We start from the raw sequence: 16,833 nt of genomic DNA, 5'->3' as shown, positions 1-16,833 counted from the left end.
AGAGGCAGCTTCCCCCCACAGGTAGCTAAAATAATGAATATTACCTACAAATACACAAACATATGCACACACACACACACACACACACGCACACACACACACACGCACACATGAAAACATTAAATCTGTGCCTAAAAGTAAACATTTGGTTTGTTGTGTTCTTTTTGAAGTATAATTTAATGACACAGCCTGTGTTCTTGTTTGTTCACAGTTGAGAGCTCCACAGTTCAACAGTTTTATTAGCGTAGATATTTGGCATCCGTCACCGGAGCTAGCCAAAGGGAGAAAGGAGAAATATAACAACAGGACTGCCTCAAACTTGCTCATTTGTTTCTGGATGAATATGCTTGGCTTAATTGCTTGAGTCATTAAAAAAAAAACTAAATTAAAATCCTGCTTTTGAATTCATAATGGCAAAAAAAAAAACAGAAAAAAATGTGATCGTGCTGCTGTCTAATACTTTACATTTTCACTCAGCTGTCAGCACCAATTTGCAACCTTACACTCTGTAGTGCATTTACAGAAATGTAACAATGTGACTGCCCCTCTGTAAATGCAAGGGGATCATCACCACTCGTTCTGGAGATGCATGTTGTTCCATTGACATCTATCACGTCTGGTTCCACACAAACACAGGAAATAAGAAAAGGTTTCAGACTATCGGTGACAACTGAAAGCACGTATTTGTCTTCTATCTTTTACAGAAGGGAACAGATTCATCTGCCAAAACGACTCGTTCTGAGAGATCCACGAGGTTGGATAGAACTTTTGACAGCATTTTTACGTCCTTTAGTATTCTCTTTGAGCCTGATCTAGTGTCCTTAGACTTGAGGGAGGAGGAGAGCTCTTACAATAATCATATTTGCCAGTCAGAGCAAAAAAAAAAAAAAAAAAAAGTGTCAGGATATGTGTTGGCTCCCAAGATACTGACTGTCATTTTCCATTTTCCTCTCCATGGAACATGCATTGACAGTATGTTTATCCACACCAAGTGCATCAGCCGGAAGAAAGCAGGAGTTCAGTGAGAACAGAAATTAGAATGGGATGAGAATGTAGCACCTGGATTTCCGTCTTTAACGAATTAGAGACAACAAGTGTGCAGTGCCACTGTCATATGAACCCTTTTTATATTATTCAAGGCGAGAGACTATTGCAAATTCTTACCACCATTCCGCAAATATAGTAAAAACGTTTTCAGCTCATCCAAAACACCGTCGCAAGAGTTCTGATGAAAATATTAAAAAGAGATCATAGTTCCCTAATTTAACCTTCTCTAGATAAATCCAGAAGAGAATTTAAAATGATCATCAAAGCATATAAAGCCCTTAGTAATCACCTCAATCAGACATGTGATTGTCCCATATGTTCCTGACAGAGCACTTTGTTCCCAGACTTCAGGTGTATCGATGTTCCTAAAGGTTTGAAAAGTTGGAGGAAAATCTTTTATTTATCAGGCTACCTTTTTGTGGAACCAGCTCCTAGTTTTACTCTGGGAGGCAGACACCCTGTCAACTTTTAAGACTAGGTTTAAAACTTTCTACATGCAGGAGGAGCGATCGGTGACACAATGCAGTCAGCTTAGATAGAAAGTTTGTTTTTTTTATCAATTAAAATAATAAACTCAACTCGACTGCATTGTTTAATAACTAAGATTAAATTAGTTATTAAACTAATCTAAACTAATCTCTCAGTAGGATTGCATAGACGGTTTTTGTAGTGTGCTAGAAACATTACCTTTTGTAAATAAACTGAATTGGAAACTAAATATATTTTTTCTACAAATTCCAGAATTTTTTTAGGGATACTTCAATAAACACAATATTTATTCATGAGTAATCACATACAGTTTATGTGATGCACTTATTTGCATTGATTTATTTGTGTGTAGTTTTGTAAGTACAACTTGTACTTGGGCTGTTACTGACATCTGGTGTAAATTTCACATTATTAACCCCTATTAAAATATATATTTGCTGAGAAAAACATTGGTCACATTACATATCACTAAATTGCTTGTAAATAAATACAGTGCACCCTTTCTTTTTTTTTTTAACTCTCTTCCATTTCCTAATCTGTAAGTTATCCAAAAAATGATTTAACCTAGCTTCATGTAGCAAGTAGCAAATCACCTCATGTATTATTTACGTAGGAGCGCTGAGGTCAAGATGTAAAAACACAAATACAACCCTTTTGCAGTTACTTCTTGTCTAAAAAAGTAACTGTGGAAAAGACAAATAAGTTAGCAGAGGGGTAATTAAGGCTAATGTTGCTCAGGCTTGTGGCAAGAGGGTAAGAAAAGGGAACAAGGCTACAAAGAGTTCTTATTTTTAAGAATGGAGGTCTGCTCCTTCCACAATCCCCTGAAGCAAACCATATGTCAGCGGGTCATGGTGGTTCTGAGTTGGATCAATTCCAGCGGCTGAATTCAGCCACAGTAACGCCTGAAGCCAAACTTCTCTGAGCCGAGGCACTGCAGGTGCAGAAGAGAGATGAGGGCATTCCCAGAGTGGTAACATAATCGGTTAAGAAAGAAGGCAGTCAGAAGGTTCTTTCACTTGAGTCACGTTTGCGTTTGGAGAACCTCAAGTTCGGACCGTTGTGCTGAATCTTAAAGACCGAGCGGACCGGCAGACAGCTTCATTAGCTCCTAAGTCGAGAAAGGAGGATCGTGTACTTCTGAGATTAATTATGTTCTTTTGTTGAACCGCTTTTGTTTCTGCATCAGTGTTTAGTTAACAAGTTTTGAGATAATGAATGGTAAGAAATGACATTTCAAACCAAGAAAATCAGATATTTAAGACTTGATCGAAATCTAAAGAGTAAAACAAACATAAGAAAACAGTATGACTTTGTTTGAACAGCATTTAACTATGTAGTACCAGTTTAAACACAGAAATGTTCTACCTTTAACTCATTCAACTATCCTTATTAACAAATATCCATTAACTCAATTATTAACAAGACATATCAGTACAACCTGTTGACAAAGAGATTTTGTTTTTCCTCATTATTTCTATTTGCATTGCATTTCCACAGACAGGCAGAATGACAATATTTCCATTTTTGCTGAAAGGACGGAGTTGGAATGGCTCAAATTTTAGCCAATTAAACACAGAGGATTATGCTGTTGCTGCCGCAGCAGCCCAGACTGTAAGCACATGCAAGCACTTCAGATAGAGTTATCTACAGGTGTGCAGCTTAACTGGATTTGTCCCCCGAATGTTTTTATTCACTGTCCTTATCTCGTGGTGTAATGGATGTCACAATGAGCATGGGTTAGACAAACAAACCAATCATTATGCAGCACACTGCTGTTTTCGATGCAATGTCCCGTGGGACTTTTATGCCGTCTTGGTGCCACATGTTTAGGGATTTGCTTCCCGTAAGAATGCCTCTCAGAGTCCTGACATTCTGCTCTACGGGAATTAACCAAACAAACTGTATTTGGGCGTCACGTTCAGCTGCTTACAGCGCCATACATCAAGAGACCTGGATCATGCTTATTAATAGGATTGTCTTTGCTCTCTGACTGGGTTTTTACAGCATTCAAATGCTGCATTGTAGTATGCAAATTTAGAAGCAAAACACATAAACTGTGAATACATTTTGAGTGTTAATCCTTTGGACTAAGAGGAGAGGGGATATGAATAATTCACAAGCAAAACTGCTGGTCAACCACCACATCAATGAGTGGTAAATAATTCAGCCTGTAGACTGGGTGAGGAGCTGCTTGCCCCTGATTTTGATTGAGAGACACAGGGACCGGGCCTACTTATAGATTCTTGATGGGTTTTACCACATCAGGAGGAGAAGACAGGCAAAAAAGGAGAGGAGCCGACAAATAATTCATACGAAAGAGCTGCTGATCAGGAAGATGATGAAATCCACAGTTTGTTCACTCGGATTGCATGATTGATTTGTCAATAGCCGCATTGCTGTTTTGTGTTTCTCCTGCAGCCTCGGCTGAGGAATAGTAATGATGCATTTCCATTTGGTCCAGGCAAAACTGGGTGGGAGCAGGTTCTGCACCTCGTCAAGGTCAGGGGCGAATAAATAGAAATCATAAAGAGCATTACTGATAGGCAGAAACGAATCCTTAAGCATCAACATTTGCATCGAAGCATCATTCTTATCCTCATAAATAATGGGAAAACAGTTTCATCATGAGCAAAATATCACCTTGTGCCTGTATTTCCCCGTATTTTCTCCAGTTTCTTTTAAGCCATTCAAGCAGACTTGAACAAGTAATTTCAGGTGTTTTATCTTGATATTAATAAGTTGCACCAACATTATAGAAACTTGACACAGTGTAATGTGCAAGATGTGCATGTAGTCGCTCATGTGTACAATGGAATCAGTGAGCGCACTGGTATATGTAATTGATATTTTTGCAGGTCATAAACCCCCACTAAGTACACACACACACACGCACACACACACACACACACACTAATGCATACATACAGTATGTATTTCTATCTTCACAAGGACTTCGCGCTGACTTCAAAACGCACATAAAAACAAGCTGTGCATTTCTCAAGTATTACTAAAGTGTTCAAATTACTTGAGAATTAGATGATTACAAGTTCAGAAGGTACTATGTTGTTAGCAACACCTAAAAAAAGAAAAAAAAAAAAAAAAGAAAAGTTTGGGAAAGATGCTGAAAAACAATCCAGGTCAGACATGCAGGTTCACACTTGTTCTGCACTTCAGCGGTTAGAGAGAGAGATGCCAGTCAGAGCTATTTGCAAATTAAATCCCAGCGAGATGATCATGCAAACTAGACTCAAGCACTGTGAACACAAGCTGCCTCTTGACTTGTGCCTGATGTGTATACAAAAGGGCTGCAGCTCATAAGCATGACATTATTTGCACGGTTTTATCCTCCTCCATCAGTATTAAAACACAAGCAATTTCCAACCTTTTTACAAACTTACAGGTGAAACCAAAGAATTTTGATAATCCCTTTTAAGTAATTACTTACACTTTGTTCTCCAGTTTCATTGTCACACTGCAATAAATGCCAGGGCTTCTTCCAAGAGCCTCTAATGATCTGCTATTATTAAAACGGAATAATAAAGGGCACTGCCATTCACAAAGTTCTCACAACAAATTAAAAAATAATTACATTGATCTAATATGGGAGATCAAACAAAAGCAAGCTGATGTTAGCTAAAAAAGCTCATTATTAGATTAATGAGTTGTTTATGGCCAGTATTGCTCTTTAAGAAATAAGGAATGAACCCATTCACAAACCAAAATAGTACCACGAGGGGTATGACACCAGTTTATTAAATGTTCAAATAAACCTGCAAGTGTTAGAATTAGTTGATTATCTTTGAAAAAAATTAATAAATTTAAACACTACGATGTTAAAAAGACATTATAATTATCTTTGTCATGTAGAACTGTAAGCCAATCAAAAAATAAATGTAGGATTACAAATCAGCTAAACTCACTTTTGAGAGACAAGAAATTATTTTGATTAGTTCAAATGTGTTCTCTAAAATGCTTTTAGTTTAATCAGATGAAAGCATCATTACTCTAAGTTCATGGATTTGCTGTTTTGCTAAAAATGTTTTGTAACTCTGGTAAATTGAACATCTTAAATAGATTAGTGAGTAATTGCTGAATGATTTGGTATGGTGTCATAAATAATTTTAGTTTATGTAGTTTATGTATGTAGTTTATGTACCAGATTGCACTGGTAAATCGACATGAGTGTGTACAGATTTTCTATCCAAAGTTGTTTCTACAGTAGCTGAAGACGGTGCTTACTTTGCAACAAGTTAATAGAAATTATTCTAATTTCTATTAATGATTGTTATTAATGATTTTTTTACTTATTAATGTGTCTTTAATGACCAATCAATGCAACATATTTATGACACGGAAAATTATCAATACATCCTGAATGATGACACTTGCTTTACATTTTGTTATCCTAAAAACCACAAACTTTGAAGTACTTTTTCATGAGTCAATTTTCAAAATGTCTCCCTAAAAATGTGAAAACATGTGAAAACATGTTTTGTATTTTACTCCCCTGAAGACTTTGCAAGCAAGTCTTTACCAGCCTTGCATATCAGTAGATGGAGATAAGTAAGCATTCGTCTTAGCTATTCAATCAAGAATATGCATGTGCTTTGGTCTGTGTAGGTACACAGGGATATCCTCCGTACCACACTTTTCAGATTTATGTTTGTAAAAGATTTTGAAAACCATGGCTCATTTTCCTTCCATTTTTGAAATACATTAAAGTGTGCCGTTGCAATATTTCAAAATATGAAGAGGGTTATGAGAGAATTTGCAAGTCACTGTAGTTCTATATCTCCCCTAAGAAATGACAGGTATTCAGCAGCTGTACAGACAAATTGGTTCTGAGAAAAGCTGCATCCAAACTTAAAAACAAAAGGTATCCAGTTTTACTTTGACCTCACAGAAAATTCTTCTGCTTTTCTCATTTCAAAAAAAAATTGTAGATAGTCAAAACCTGTCAGAGCACATCCTTTTCTGCTTGTTTATACTGTATGTTTCCTATTTGCATCAGCAACATGAAGAAGCCATGTCCAGTGATGAATTATTCTGCAAGTCAGTACATTATTAATCAATACGAGGCTTACACCTATAGCATGGCAAAAACTCTTCCCTTAGAGAATCAATTTGACCCAGCAGTAGAGAACAATTAGTCTTGAGGAACCAGATGTCTGTGCAATTGTTTATTTTGCTTGCAACTTGAATTTGTTGAAATGAAATCCAAACATAATCTTGAAATTCCCTTTGGCAAAGACAGGCTTGTCGAACGTTGATCTGTGAGGTCTGCGTCGTGACTACATACAAGACAAGGCATGGGTCACTGGTTTCCCTGCAGTGGTTTTTTTCATTTTTGTTTTTTTTTTGTCTTCTTTGTCTGCTTGTGCTGAAGGCACTCCTGGCACACGCAACGAAGTCCTGGCAAAAAGCACTTGTGCAGAAGGGCAAATGTTGTTTCAACACGAGTTGGCTTTAACTACAAAATCACACAACTGAGAACCCTCTGTTGTATGATTACAATCAAGGCAGGGATCCTAAATTGGATAGTTCTACTTTTACCCAAAGAAAATGAACAAAAAACGCTGCAAAATGTTGAAACTAGAAGAATTACTAATATTTTCAATAGTGGTTTACTGGCTCATAGATACGCAATTTTCTCAAAAGATTTATATATTTATCTTTTAAGAAATTCACAATTCAGCTATGAGTATAAAAACACTTTTGTGCATTAAATGAAAATATACTTGTGACTTATCAGGAGAAAACCAGGAGCAAGTCGCTAGCACAGAAATTAAAAAAATAGATAAAAACCACCAGTAGCTCAGAAAATACTCATATATTAGTTGAGGTGATGAAGAAGCAACTCCATGCTTCAAGTAGCATTCTCAGAGGTTTTAAAGTGGTAAACCTTGTGTTTGAATTCAGCTTGCTTACAGAATAAATCCGAGCTGTTTTGGGATATGGGGGAAATTCAGTCTTTCTCATACGCTTTTGTAATTATTTTTGGCCAATAAGATGCAAGTTTGAAGAAAACACATGGCTAATTAATATCGTCATCATAGCACCTTGAACCTACGCTGGTAACATGCTGTTAGAAATATAATACTTCAGAGACGACAACATCCAGCAGAGAAATACTGGAGGAAAAAAAAAATGCTAGGACTGCTTGTATGATTGGACATATTCATGTCTCCAGGAATACTTTCCTGATTCTCATGGAGTGAGCCTCAGAACTTTTATTCTTTTTAGGATGATAAAAGCTCTGGCCAGGTGAATGAGCAGTGGTGTCTGCCATGCTGACAAACTGCATCTTGTAGCTGATAAAAAAATAAAATAAAATGATTATTTACATCATGTTTTCTTTGGGCTAAAAAACAATACTGTGTAACATGTTGTGTCTATTATCTTCTGCTGTTCTCTTGCTTAATTGTTAATAAGCCAAGGTAGTTAATCAGGTTCAGGAGTAATTCTTTGAAAAAAAAAACACAAAAAAAAACTGAGGGCTGTTTTCTCCCCGATCTTGTTTCCCAAAATTCAAATGGCCAATGCTTCTTCATTTTCTTATTTCTATGTGTTTGACATCATTATAAAGCTTAGAATCTGCACTTTCAGAATCTGCAAACAACTCAAAAACCCCAAGGGGCAGATACTTGTTCCTGGTTTAGTCGTGGCCAGTCACATTTACAACCCGACGAAAGCAGCAATGTGATGTTTGGAAATGTCTTGTAGAATCTTAATTACTTTATACGCCACACATGTAAGGGCTAAAAGATTACAACAATCACACAACACAGTTTCTTTTAATTAACAGAAACACTCTCACTCTCTGACATTTTACATTTGCGCTATTTGTATTTCCAGGGACTAATGGGGACTCTGTTTTATTATGCCAGGGGGATATTTGTATTTCTAACTGCGGTTGACAGACTTGCAACACCTTTGTTAAGGTTGTCCACATAGAAAAAGGGACTTTAATTTGTGGCATTAAGACTGCAAGGCACGTCATCGTTGTTGTTTTTTCAATTAGATGGAAAAGAACAGCAACACAGGGGGTAAACAAAAACCATCTCAGAGACATTTTTAAAGGAAAACATGTCTGGGGGGACAAATATGCATTATAATTAACCTTAGTGATCTGCCAAAAAACAAACACAATGATTTTATTTGTGCCTATTTTGAGCTGTCAATTTTTTTTAAAAAGATTATTTAAAACACATACATGAACCAAATGCGGTGTTATAATTGCACAAAGGTCATTGTTTAGGTAGGAGGCAGAGTAATTTATGACGGATAAGAAACCCGCTCAGCCAGCTGAGCTTATTAAAAAACTAATAATCAACCATTCTGCAACTAGATAGCCCAGAGTCTCTTCTAACTGTTCAGCAAATTTGACTTATTAACTTCTGAGAAATAAAACTAAACAACTGATGATGGTCCTATTTAATAAAATGTTGAACTTCAAATAGTAAAATGATACCTGCTTCAATATACTTACTAAAGATTATATAGTATGATATCGTAATAGTCTATACACCTGGACAAATACAGTATTCAGAATAAACTTTTCTCTGTATAAATATGCTTTTTTGCAAAGCATATTTAAAATGTAAAAAAAAAAAAAATAAAAATAAAAAAAAAAAACGTAGCTTGGGAAGCTGAAATGGCCTGGCATGAAATTTACTCCTGTAGATGAAACTTTAAAATTATTTTTAAGCTTTGCAAATGTAAACATTAGCCTCATGGAAGCCCAGACAAAAAATCATGTGAAAGTGTTTTTCTGGCATATTTGGACATATGAATATTTAATATTTATGTTAACAAAGCTGAATGTTTTAAGTAATTTATATAAAGAAGGAAAACAAAAGACATTATACAATGCAATGCCCCACATCGCCGTATCACAACCCTGGATTTTGAAGGAGGTTTGTCCTGTTTATAGCTCAGACATTTAGTTTGGTGTCCTTCTGACTTTTGAAGAGAAAGTGAACACGACAGCAAGATCAAAAGAGCTTTCTGAGGCTGCAGCAGCTTATGAGTCTCGCAAGGGATTAAAATATCATGCAGGTCCTACAGCAGGCTCTTGCTACTATTGATATGAAAGTGCTTACTTGAACATGCATGCGTGACTATATATTATCTGGTGTCCAAATTTCTCATTTGGACACCAGAGAGGACATGTTTGGGAAAATCCAAATAACCTCAAATAAAATGTGAAGCAAAATCCTGCTACTGTGGAAAATTTGAGACCATTTGTAAAATAAAAATAAAACAAAATCAAGCAAATCCAACACGACTAGCTAAAAATGAAAAAACTAGAAGGCACTCGAAAAAGTCAAAGCCCAGATCTTGAAAATGAAGAGTGGGACAAATGTTCCTCAGGCAGAATTCAGGGATTGTTAGGAAGCAACAAGAAACATCTCACTGAGGCTTCTTCCACCAAAGACGGTGTCACGATTTGTGGTTGTTGGTGGTGGTGAGAGAGACGCCGGGGAACCCAGGTAGTCATGATGAAAAGTAATAATTTAATGAAAAACCAGGAGGAACAACAAAAAATCACTGGCAGCACAGGAACAGAACACAGACGTGAGACGAGGGGGAGATAAGACGACAAGGATTCGACAAGGAACACTAACAACAGGTGGGACTAAATACACAGGGAGGGTAATCACAGGAACGACACACAGCTGGGATCAATCAAGACAGACTCGGGGGAAAACAGGACTAGACAGACAGAAACTACACAGAAAACACAGATCCTAACAGTACCCCCTCCTCAAGGGGCGGCTACCAGACGCCCCAAACAGAAAAGTCCAAAAACCAAAAACAACCCAGCAGGGTGGGCGGAGGGGCGACGGCAGGAGGGCCAGAGTCCAGAAAACAGTCCAAAACAGTCCACCCAACGGGGTGGGCGGAGAACCAGGAGGCTAGTCCGGCGGACGTTGCCGGCGAAGGAGGCGGGTCCGGCGGCCTCCTCCGCCGACGCAGGAGGCGGACCCTCGGAGGCTCAGGTGGGCCGGCAGGCTCAGGTGGGCCGGCTGGAGGGCCGGCTGCAGGCTCAGGTGGGCCGGCTGGAGGGCCGGCTGCAGGCTCCGGTGGGCCGGCTGGAGGGCCGGCTGCAGGCTCCGGTGGGCCGGCTGGAGGGCCGGCTGCAGGCTCCGGTGGGCCGGCTGGTGGGCCGGCGGCAGGCTCCGGTGGGCCGGCTGGTGGGCCGGCGGCAGGCTCCGGAGACTCGGGAGGAGGGACCAAGTCAGCAAACTCGGGAGGAGGGGGCACTAGAAACTCTGGAAACTCGGGGGGAACAGGCTCAGGGGGCGGAGTCTCGGGGGGAACAGGCTCAGGGGGCGGAAACTCGGGGGGAACAGGCTCAGGAGGCGGAAACTCGGGGGGAGCAGGCTCAGGAAACTCGGGGGGAGCAGGCTCAGGAAACTCGGGGGGAGCAGGCTCAGGAAACTCGGGGGGAGCAGGCTCAGGAAACTCGGGGGGAGCAGGCTCAGGAAACTCGGGGGGAGCAGGCTCAGGAAACTCGGGGGGAGCAGACTCAGGAAACTCGGGGGGAGCAGACTCAGGAAACTCGGGGGGAGCAGACTCAGGAAACTCGGGGGGAGCAGACTCAGGAAACTCGGGGGGCTGAAGCAAACGCCGCCTCGGCGCGGGAACCGGAGGCAGCGGGGACAGACGCTGCCTCGGTGCGGGGACCGGAGGCAGCTGCAGGCGGGGCCCAGGGGCCGGGACCTCCGGCGGCTCAGGGCTGCGGTGACGGCTTTGCCCAGGGGCCGGGACCTCCGGCGGCTCAGGGCTGCGGTGACGGCTTTGCCCAGGGGCCGGGACCTTCGGCGGCTCAGGGCGGCGGAAACGGCGTGACCCAGGGGCCGGGATCTCCGGCGGCTCAGGGCAGCAGTAACGGCGGGGTCCGACTCCAGGCGGACAGAACGCCAGCCGAGTTCCCACCCAGGGATTCGGGCTGGCTGGAGCTCCGCCACAGAACTCCTCCGCTCTAGATCCCCGCCGCCGCCTCCGTCGCGGTCCGCGTTGCCTGGGTACGTCGAGGTCTGAGGCGAGACCCAGTTCCTCCAGCAGCAGCGGAGAAGGCAAGATCTCTACGTCCTTGTAGAGATCCCGTTGAGCCAACTCCAACTGCTGCTGGAACCAAGCCTCGCTACCCCAAACGCAGGCGTCCTCACCTCTTTTCTGGTCGGATCCTACTGTCACGATTTGTGGTTGTTGGTGGTGGTGAGAGAGACGCCGGGGAACCCAGGTAGTCATGATGAAAAGTAATAATTTAATGAAAAACCAGGAGGAACAACAAAAAATCACTGGCAGCACAGGAACAGAACACAGACGTGAGACGAGGGGGAGATAAGACGACAAGGATCCGACAAGGAACACTAACAACAGGTGGGACTAAATACACAGGGAGGGTAATCACAGGAACGACACACAGCTGGGATCAATCAAGACAGACTCGGGGGAAAACAGGACTAGACAGACAGAAACTACACAGAAAACACAGATCCTAACAGACGGGGGAGGCTGCCTGTACGTCATAACTTTTAGTGTGATTAGAAAGACATTTTTTATGCATTTAGCAAAACAAGGTTAATTTTTGTGGTCTTTTCCAGAGATTAAAACATTAGATCAGACATGAACATGTGAGTATCCCTGAATAAAGTCGTCAATGTTTTAAAGGCTTATAACTTTTTTCACATCTGTATGCAAATATAATTTGATTCCCATCACCCTCATGTGACACCTTCCTGACATGAATATGCATCTCCAACACAATGCATCACAGTAAGGATGCATTTTTATTCATGCTCTAAATGTTAGAGGAACAGATTACACTAAGTTATCAAAAGTTCAATAAGTTTTAGTCACATTATAAAACATGGCTTCCATTAACCATTCTCACCATCATGTTAAGCATACTGGTCCAGTGGTTTTTGCTAGCACCTTTCCTACATATTTCACTCACGAATCACCGTCTGTGTGAATTAGAGTATCATAAAACCCACACTAATATGCAACAACATCCCCAAAACAGCTTTATGGTTTCAAACACTGCAAATTGTCCACCTGTGTTGCTGCATGGAGCTCAGAAAGTGTGACCTGTGCAGCCTCTTTGGCCAAAACACAAAGTTAAATTAGGCGCATCAAATCCGTTTTTATGACTGGTCAGCTGCCCGTGTGTCTCTGGATTTGGCTCACTGATTCCCAATTATAGCTCAACCGTGTGCATCCAAGTGTATTCATCAAAAAAACGTAACTGACATTAAGTCTGTCAAATTGCAGTGCTTCATCACTGGCGTGCCTTTCTGTTATTTTTAGTCATTACAACGATGCCTAAAAACGGCAACTCTCATCAGCCTCAGGTTGATGAGAGTGGCCGTTTTCAGGTCCTAATTTGTCTGAAAATGAGTTGGGTCAAAAAATTACAGAATAACAGAAAATAAAAATTATTCATTTAGAAGTAAAGGTACTGTCAGTCTGCCTTGGTGGTTATGTAAAACTTGTTAGGAATAAATAAATAGAATTACACGACAAGTATATTCCTAGAAACAAGTGCTTGTTGTGTGTGGACTTATTGAGTGGCAACAATCTTTTATTTTATTGATATTTTTCAGGGAGAATGCCTAATTAGTCCCACATTTTTTCACTTACCTAATTTATTTAGTTGATGGGGAAAAAAGACCTTATTCCAAGCCAAGGTATGTTTAGCTACCTTTATTGTCAAAAGGAAAGAAAATGACCAATTAAAAATATTGTACATTATTTTCTCAAACTCTTTCAGAAAGAACACACAATTGTTTTGTTCAAGATGTGTACGTACCAAACTGGAAAGCACTTTTGGAGCTTCTATCTCTAGTTGTCACAGTTTGAGTTTTTTTAAAATGTGTTTTTATTGTTGGTTGGTAAATATATATAGTAGTTATTTTATTGTAGTCATTCCAAGGCTTGAAAAGCAACATACATCTGCCTTTCTTAAGTGGCATGTTCTCTTGTCTGTATTGCAGAGTAACTAAAAGAAAAAAGCTTCTGTGCCGCAACATATCTATGGCTCAGCGAAACAAGAAGCCGGATGTTATTTAATAAAGTTTGAAAGTCTCTCGTCAACACAAAAGCTATCAGTTATTTAAGAAAAAAAAAAAAAGATTACGGGTTGTGCTGTGGTGGCGCAGGGGTTAAGCACAACCCACATATGGAGGCCTAAGTCTTTGTCGCAGGTTCGATTCCCAGCCTTGGCAACCTTTGCTGCATGTCTTCCCCCTTCTCTCATTACCCACTTCCCTGTCAATTAACCACTAGAGCCAAAAAAAAAGAATTGCAATACATTTGATTCACAGAAATATTTTCCAACTCAATAAATAAATATACTCAAAATAGGGGTTTGAAATTTCTATATTTTCTGAAGTGAAAGTTAGCTGCTGCGATGAAACATTGATTGCTTTTGAATCTATTATTCATCTTCATCAAGACAGCCAATATGTGGAGAGAGCTGTAGTTAGCTTTTCATCTACATGTCCAGCTGCTGGCATGTAGATTTGAAAAGAACTTCAAATTATTTTTGTTACAATATAAGAGAGAGCAATGGGAGAACTCAAAATATAATGAGAGGCATATTTAAAATGTTATGAAAATGTAAAATAGCACTGAACATAATAAAACACGTCAAACTAACAACTTGGAACGGAAAGAACAACATGGGATTTAAAATGACACTGGCTGAAATACTTGGTCTCAGCAGATTGTAGGTGATTATACAATCTGGGCAGAGCTCATAATCATAATCTGTTCCATAGTATTTAAAGTAAATCACATAAACCATTTCCAAATCAGATAAGCCATCCCCGAGTATTCAAGATTACAAAACAATCTTTCCTGCTGAAACTAGAAAATTCACACAACCAAAGGACACATGAGGAAACACATTTAGGATGCAAAGAGCACAAAAGGCAAAAGACACTGCACACACACAGTGAATGTCAACCAGGCAGAACAGAGGCTCTCTGATGGTTATGATATAGATTTATGTGTTCTGACACCCCACAGATGGTGAGAATTAGTGAAGGAGGGGGTGCCAGTATGAGGTCAAGAGAGATGACCTGGCCTTCAGCCCGCCACTTGGGAACCCGAAGCAACAGACATCTGAAGCTGCCGCTGCAGCTCGACAGCCTAAATGCAGCCAGAGCAGCTGTTATTGAGGCGAGAGGAAAGAAAAGTGCTCCCGTAAACTGCTCTAATCTCATCATGCGGAGAGATAAACAGCGCTGAGAGGTGCCATGGCAGCGCACATGCACATAAAGGCAGACTGGTAGGTAGAAAAAGCCACATTGATTTTGACAAGAGCAAAAAAAAAAAAAAAAAAAAAAAACGGATTTTGTAAATATGAAGGCACACAAAGCAGACCAAATGGCTTTCTAAACGTGTAATGATTGATTTTTTTTTTTTTCATTCATTGCCTTAGAAATGATTCTGCATTCGTGACTATTTTTCTGTGTGCTGGTACTTACCGGGAATATAAGAGAGGGTAAAAAAATATAAATCATTTTGATGAGAATTAAAGGTAAAAAGTGAAAGGCTTAAGTCTTATAAACAAGAGAGACATCTCAATTTATGAAAAACTAACAAAGAAGCAAAGGGAATTAATAGATTTCCTGTGGGCATAGTTACCTTATGTCTGACAAAATGAACCATGTAAATATAGATTTGAAGAAAATGAGAGTAAAATCATGTAGTTCTCTATAAAATCCACAAAGGATGAAAGAATCTCACCTGGTTGATGTGTTTTAATTTGTCGATGATCTGATTTATTACAGGGTCTTCTCCTTTTACTTTGACCTCGGGGTTGGTACTCTGAGCTCTGATTCCATTCCCAACAACACGCCGAGTGTAGCTGTGAAGAGCAGGTGAACACATAAATACATTTTTTCATGTAAACACCTGACACATGAAAAAAAAATCTATCTAAATGATTCAGACTGATTTCTGACATAAAAGGAAATTGGACCCTATCCTCTGACTCTAAGTGATTTTACTCTTATGTTGCTCTTTACAGGCACAAGCATTTGTCATAAAAAAAATGCTTATATTTGCATGTTTCTGACTTAGAAACTGTGCATGACTTCAAATGTCTTTTCATTTGAAATTTAGCATTTTTTGAAACATTTTTCTAAACTGGAATGAAAGGTATCCTTTTAAAAATGGTTTCTTTCTTTACTTTTAGTGCTTTTCATGAGATTAAAATGACATCAAAGGGAGTTATTCACATGCAGGATCTGGTAACTGACCTTACCAAAGCTCATGAATGGCTGAAATAAAATTATTAGTCTAAATGAGTTGAAAGCGAAGTCTGATTACAGGGAAGAGTAAAACCGAGTGAGGGTTTTTCTTCCTAAATCAAAATTTTGCCAAGTAAAACTGAGCAGGTTTGAGAATTGACAAAGAAAAAGCAGAAACATCCAAATTGTAGCTTTTGTCTTATTTTGAAATGGTAGAGCATCGATATATGTACAGCTGACATGAAATGTGTTCAGCAACTGTGAAGGAGATGCATGAATTTCTGGTTGGTGTTTTTTTCTTTTCTTTTCTTTTTTGTACATGCATCAACAACTCCCCATATTTTCCACATGGGTTGGAAGACAGAAACATTTTGTTCCAAAGAAAATATTCTTGCCTGGCTAAAATCTCACAAAACCATCAGGGGGAATATTTCATAGTCTGATGAAACCAGGCATGAACATTTGGGCCATAATTCCTGCTGGCCTACAAATCAAACAAGAATATCTACCGTAAGACATCGGGGAGGCAGCATCATGTTCAAGTGTTACTCTTTGTCATACGGGACTGTATCTGTCAAGGTTCATGAAACTATAGACAGTTTCAAATTCAAATCAGTTTTGAATCAAAACGTTCTGGTATCTTAGGATAGCTGGAGTCAAAACATCCAAGTAAACAAAATAATACAATTTTGGGCATTAAAGTTTCCGAATCACCAGAGTCCAGAATCTCACGAAACAAGTTGTCCTTACAAATTTGATTAAATATTTACTAAGAGTTAAAGACATGATGTAGGATGACTACAATAAAAGCTCCAAAGGCTTTTTTTCATCATGGTCTTTTTAAAAATAAAATCTAGGCGTATATTTTCATCATAGCTGCATACACTTCAGATCAAATTTTGTTTCCAGGGTTTTTTTTTATTAAACAGATGTAGGAGTGTAACACTAGACTAAGAAAACCTTGTTTAAATATTCAACCACAGGAATCGAAACGTAGCAGGAAAATGTGACCATTTTCTACAAA

The 16,833-nt window shown here is 39.5% G+C and overlaps 1 protein-coding gene across 2 annotated transcripts in view; it reads right to left on the bottom strand.

The window, feature by feature from the left end:
- gpc5a (glypican 5a) overlaps window positions 1-16,833 on the bottom strand; it is a 135,959-nt gene that overhangs the window by 56,898 nt on the left and 62,228 nt on the right. For both annotated transcript variants that reach the window (XM_088004238.1, XM_088004240.1), the window contains exon 8: window positions 15,304-15,424. In XM_088004238.1, the coding sequence (XP_087860364.1) occupies window positions 15,304-15,424 (121 nt within the window). The remainder of the gene's footprint in view (window positions 1-15,303; window positions 15,425-16,833) is intronic.

Source organism: Poecilia mexicana, unplaced genomic scaffold, assembly GCF_051168715.1.
Source record: "Poecilia mexicana isolate PSO_F unplaced genomic scaffold, ASM5116871v1 scaffold_3, whole genome shotgun sequence".
Classification (NCBI taxonomy): Eukaryota; Metazoa; Chordata; class Actinopteri; order Cyprinodontiformes; family Poeciliidae; genus Poecilia; species Poecilia mexicana.
The sequence above is the reverse complement of the archived record's forward strand: the minus strand, read 5'-3'. Positions and strand labels throughout refer to the sequence as shown.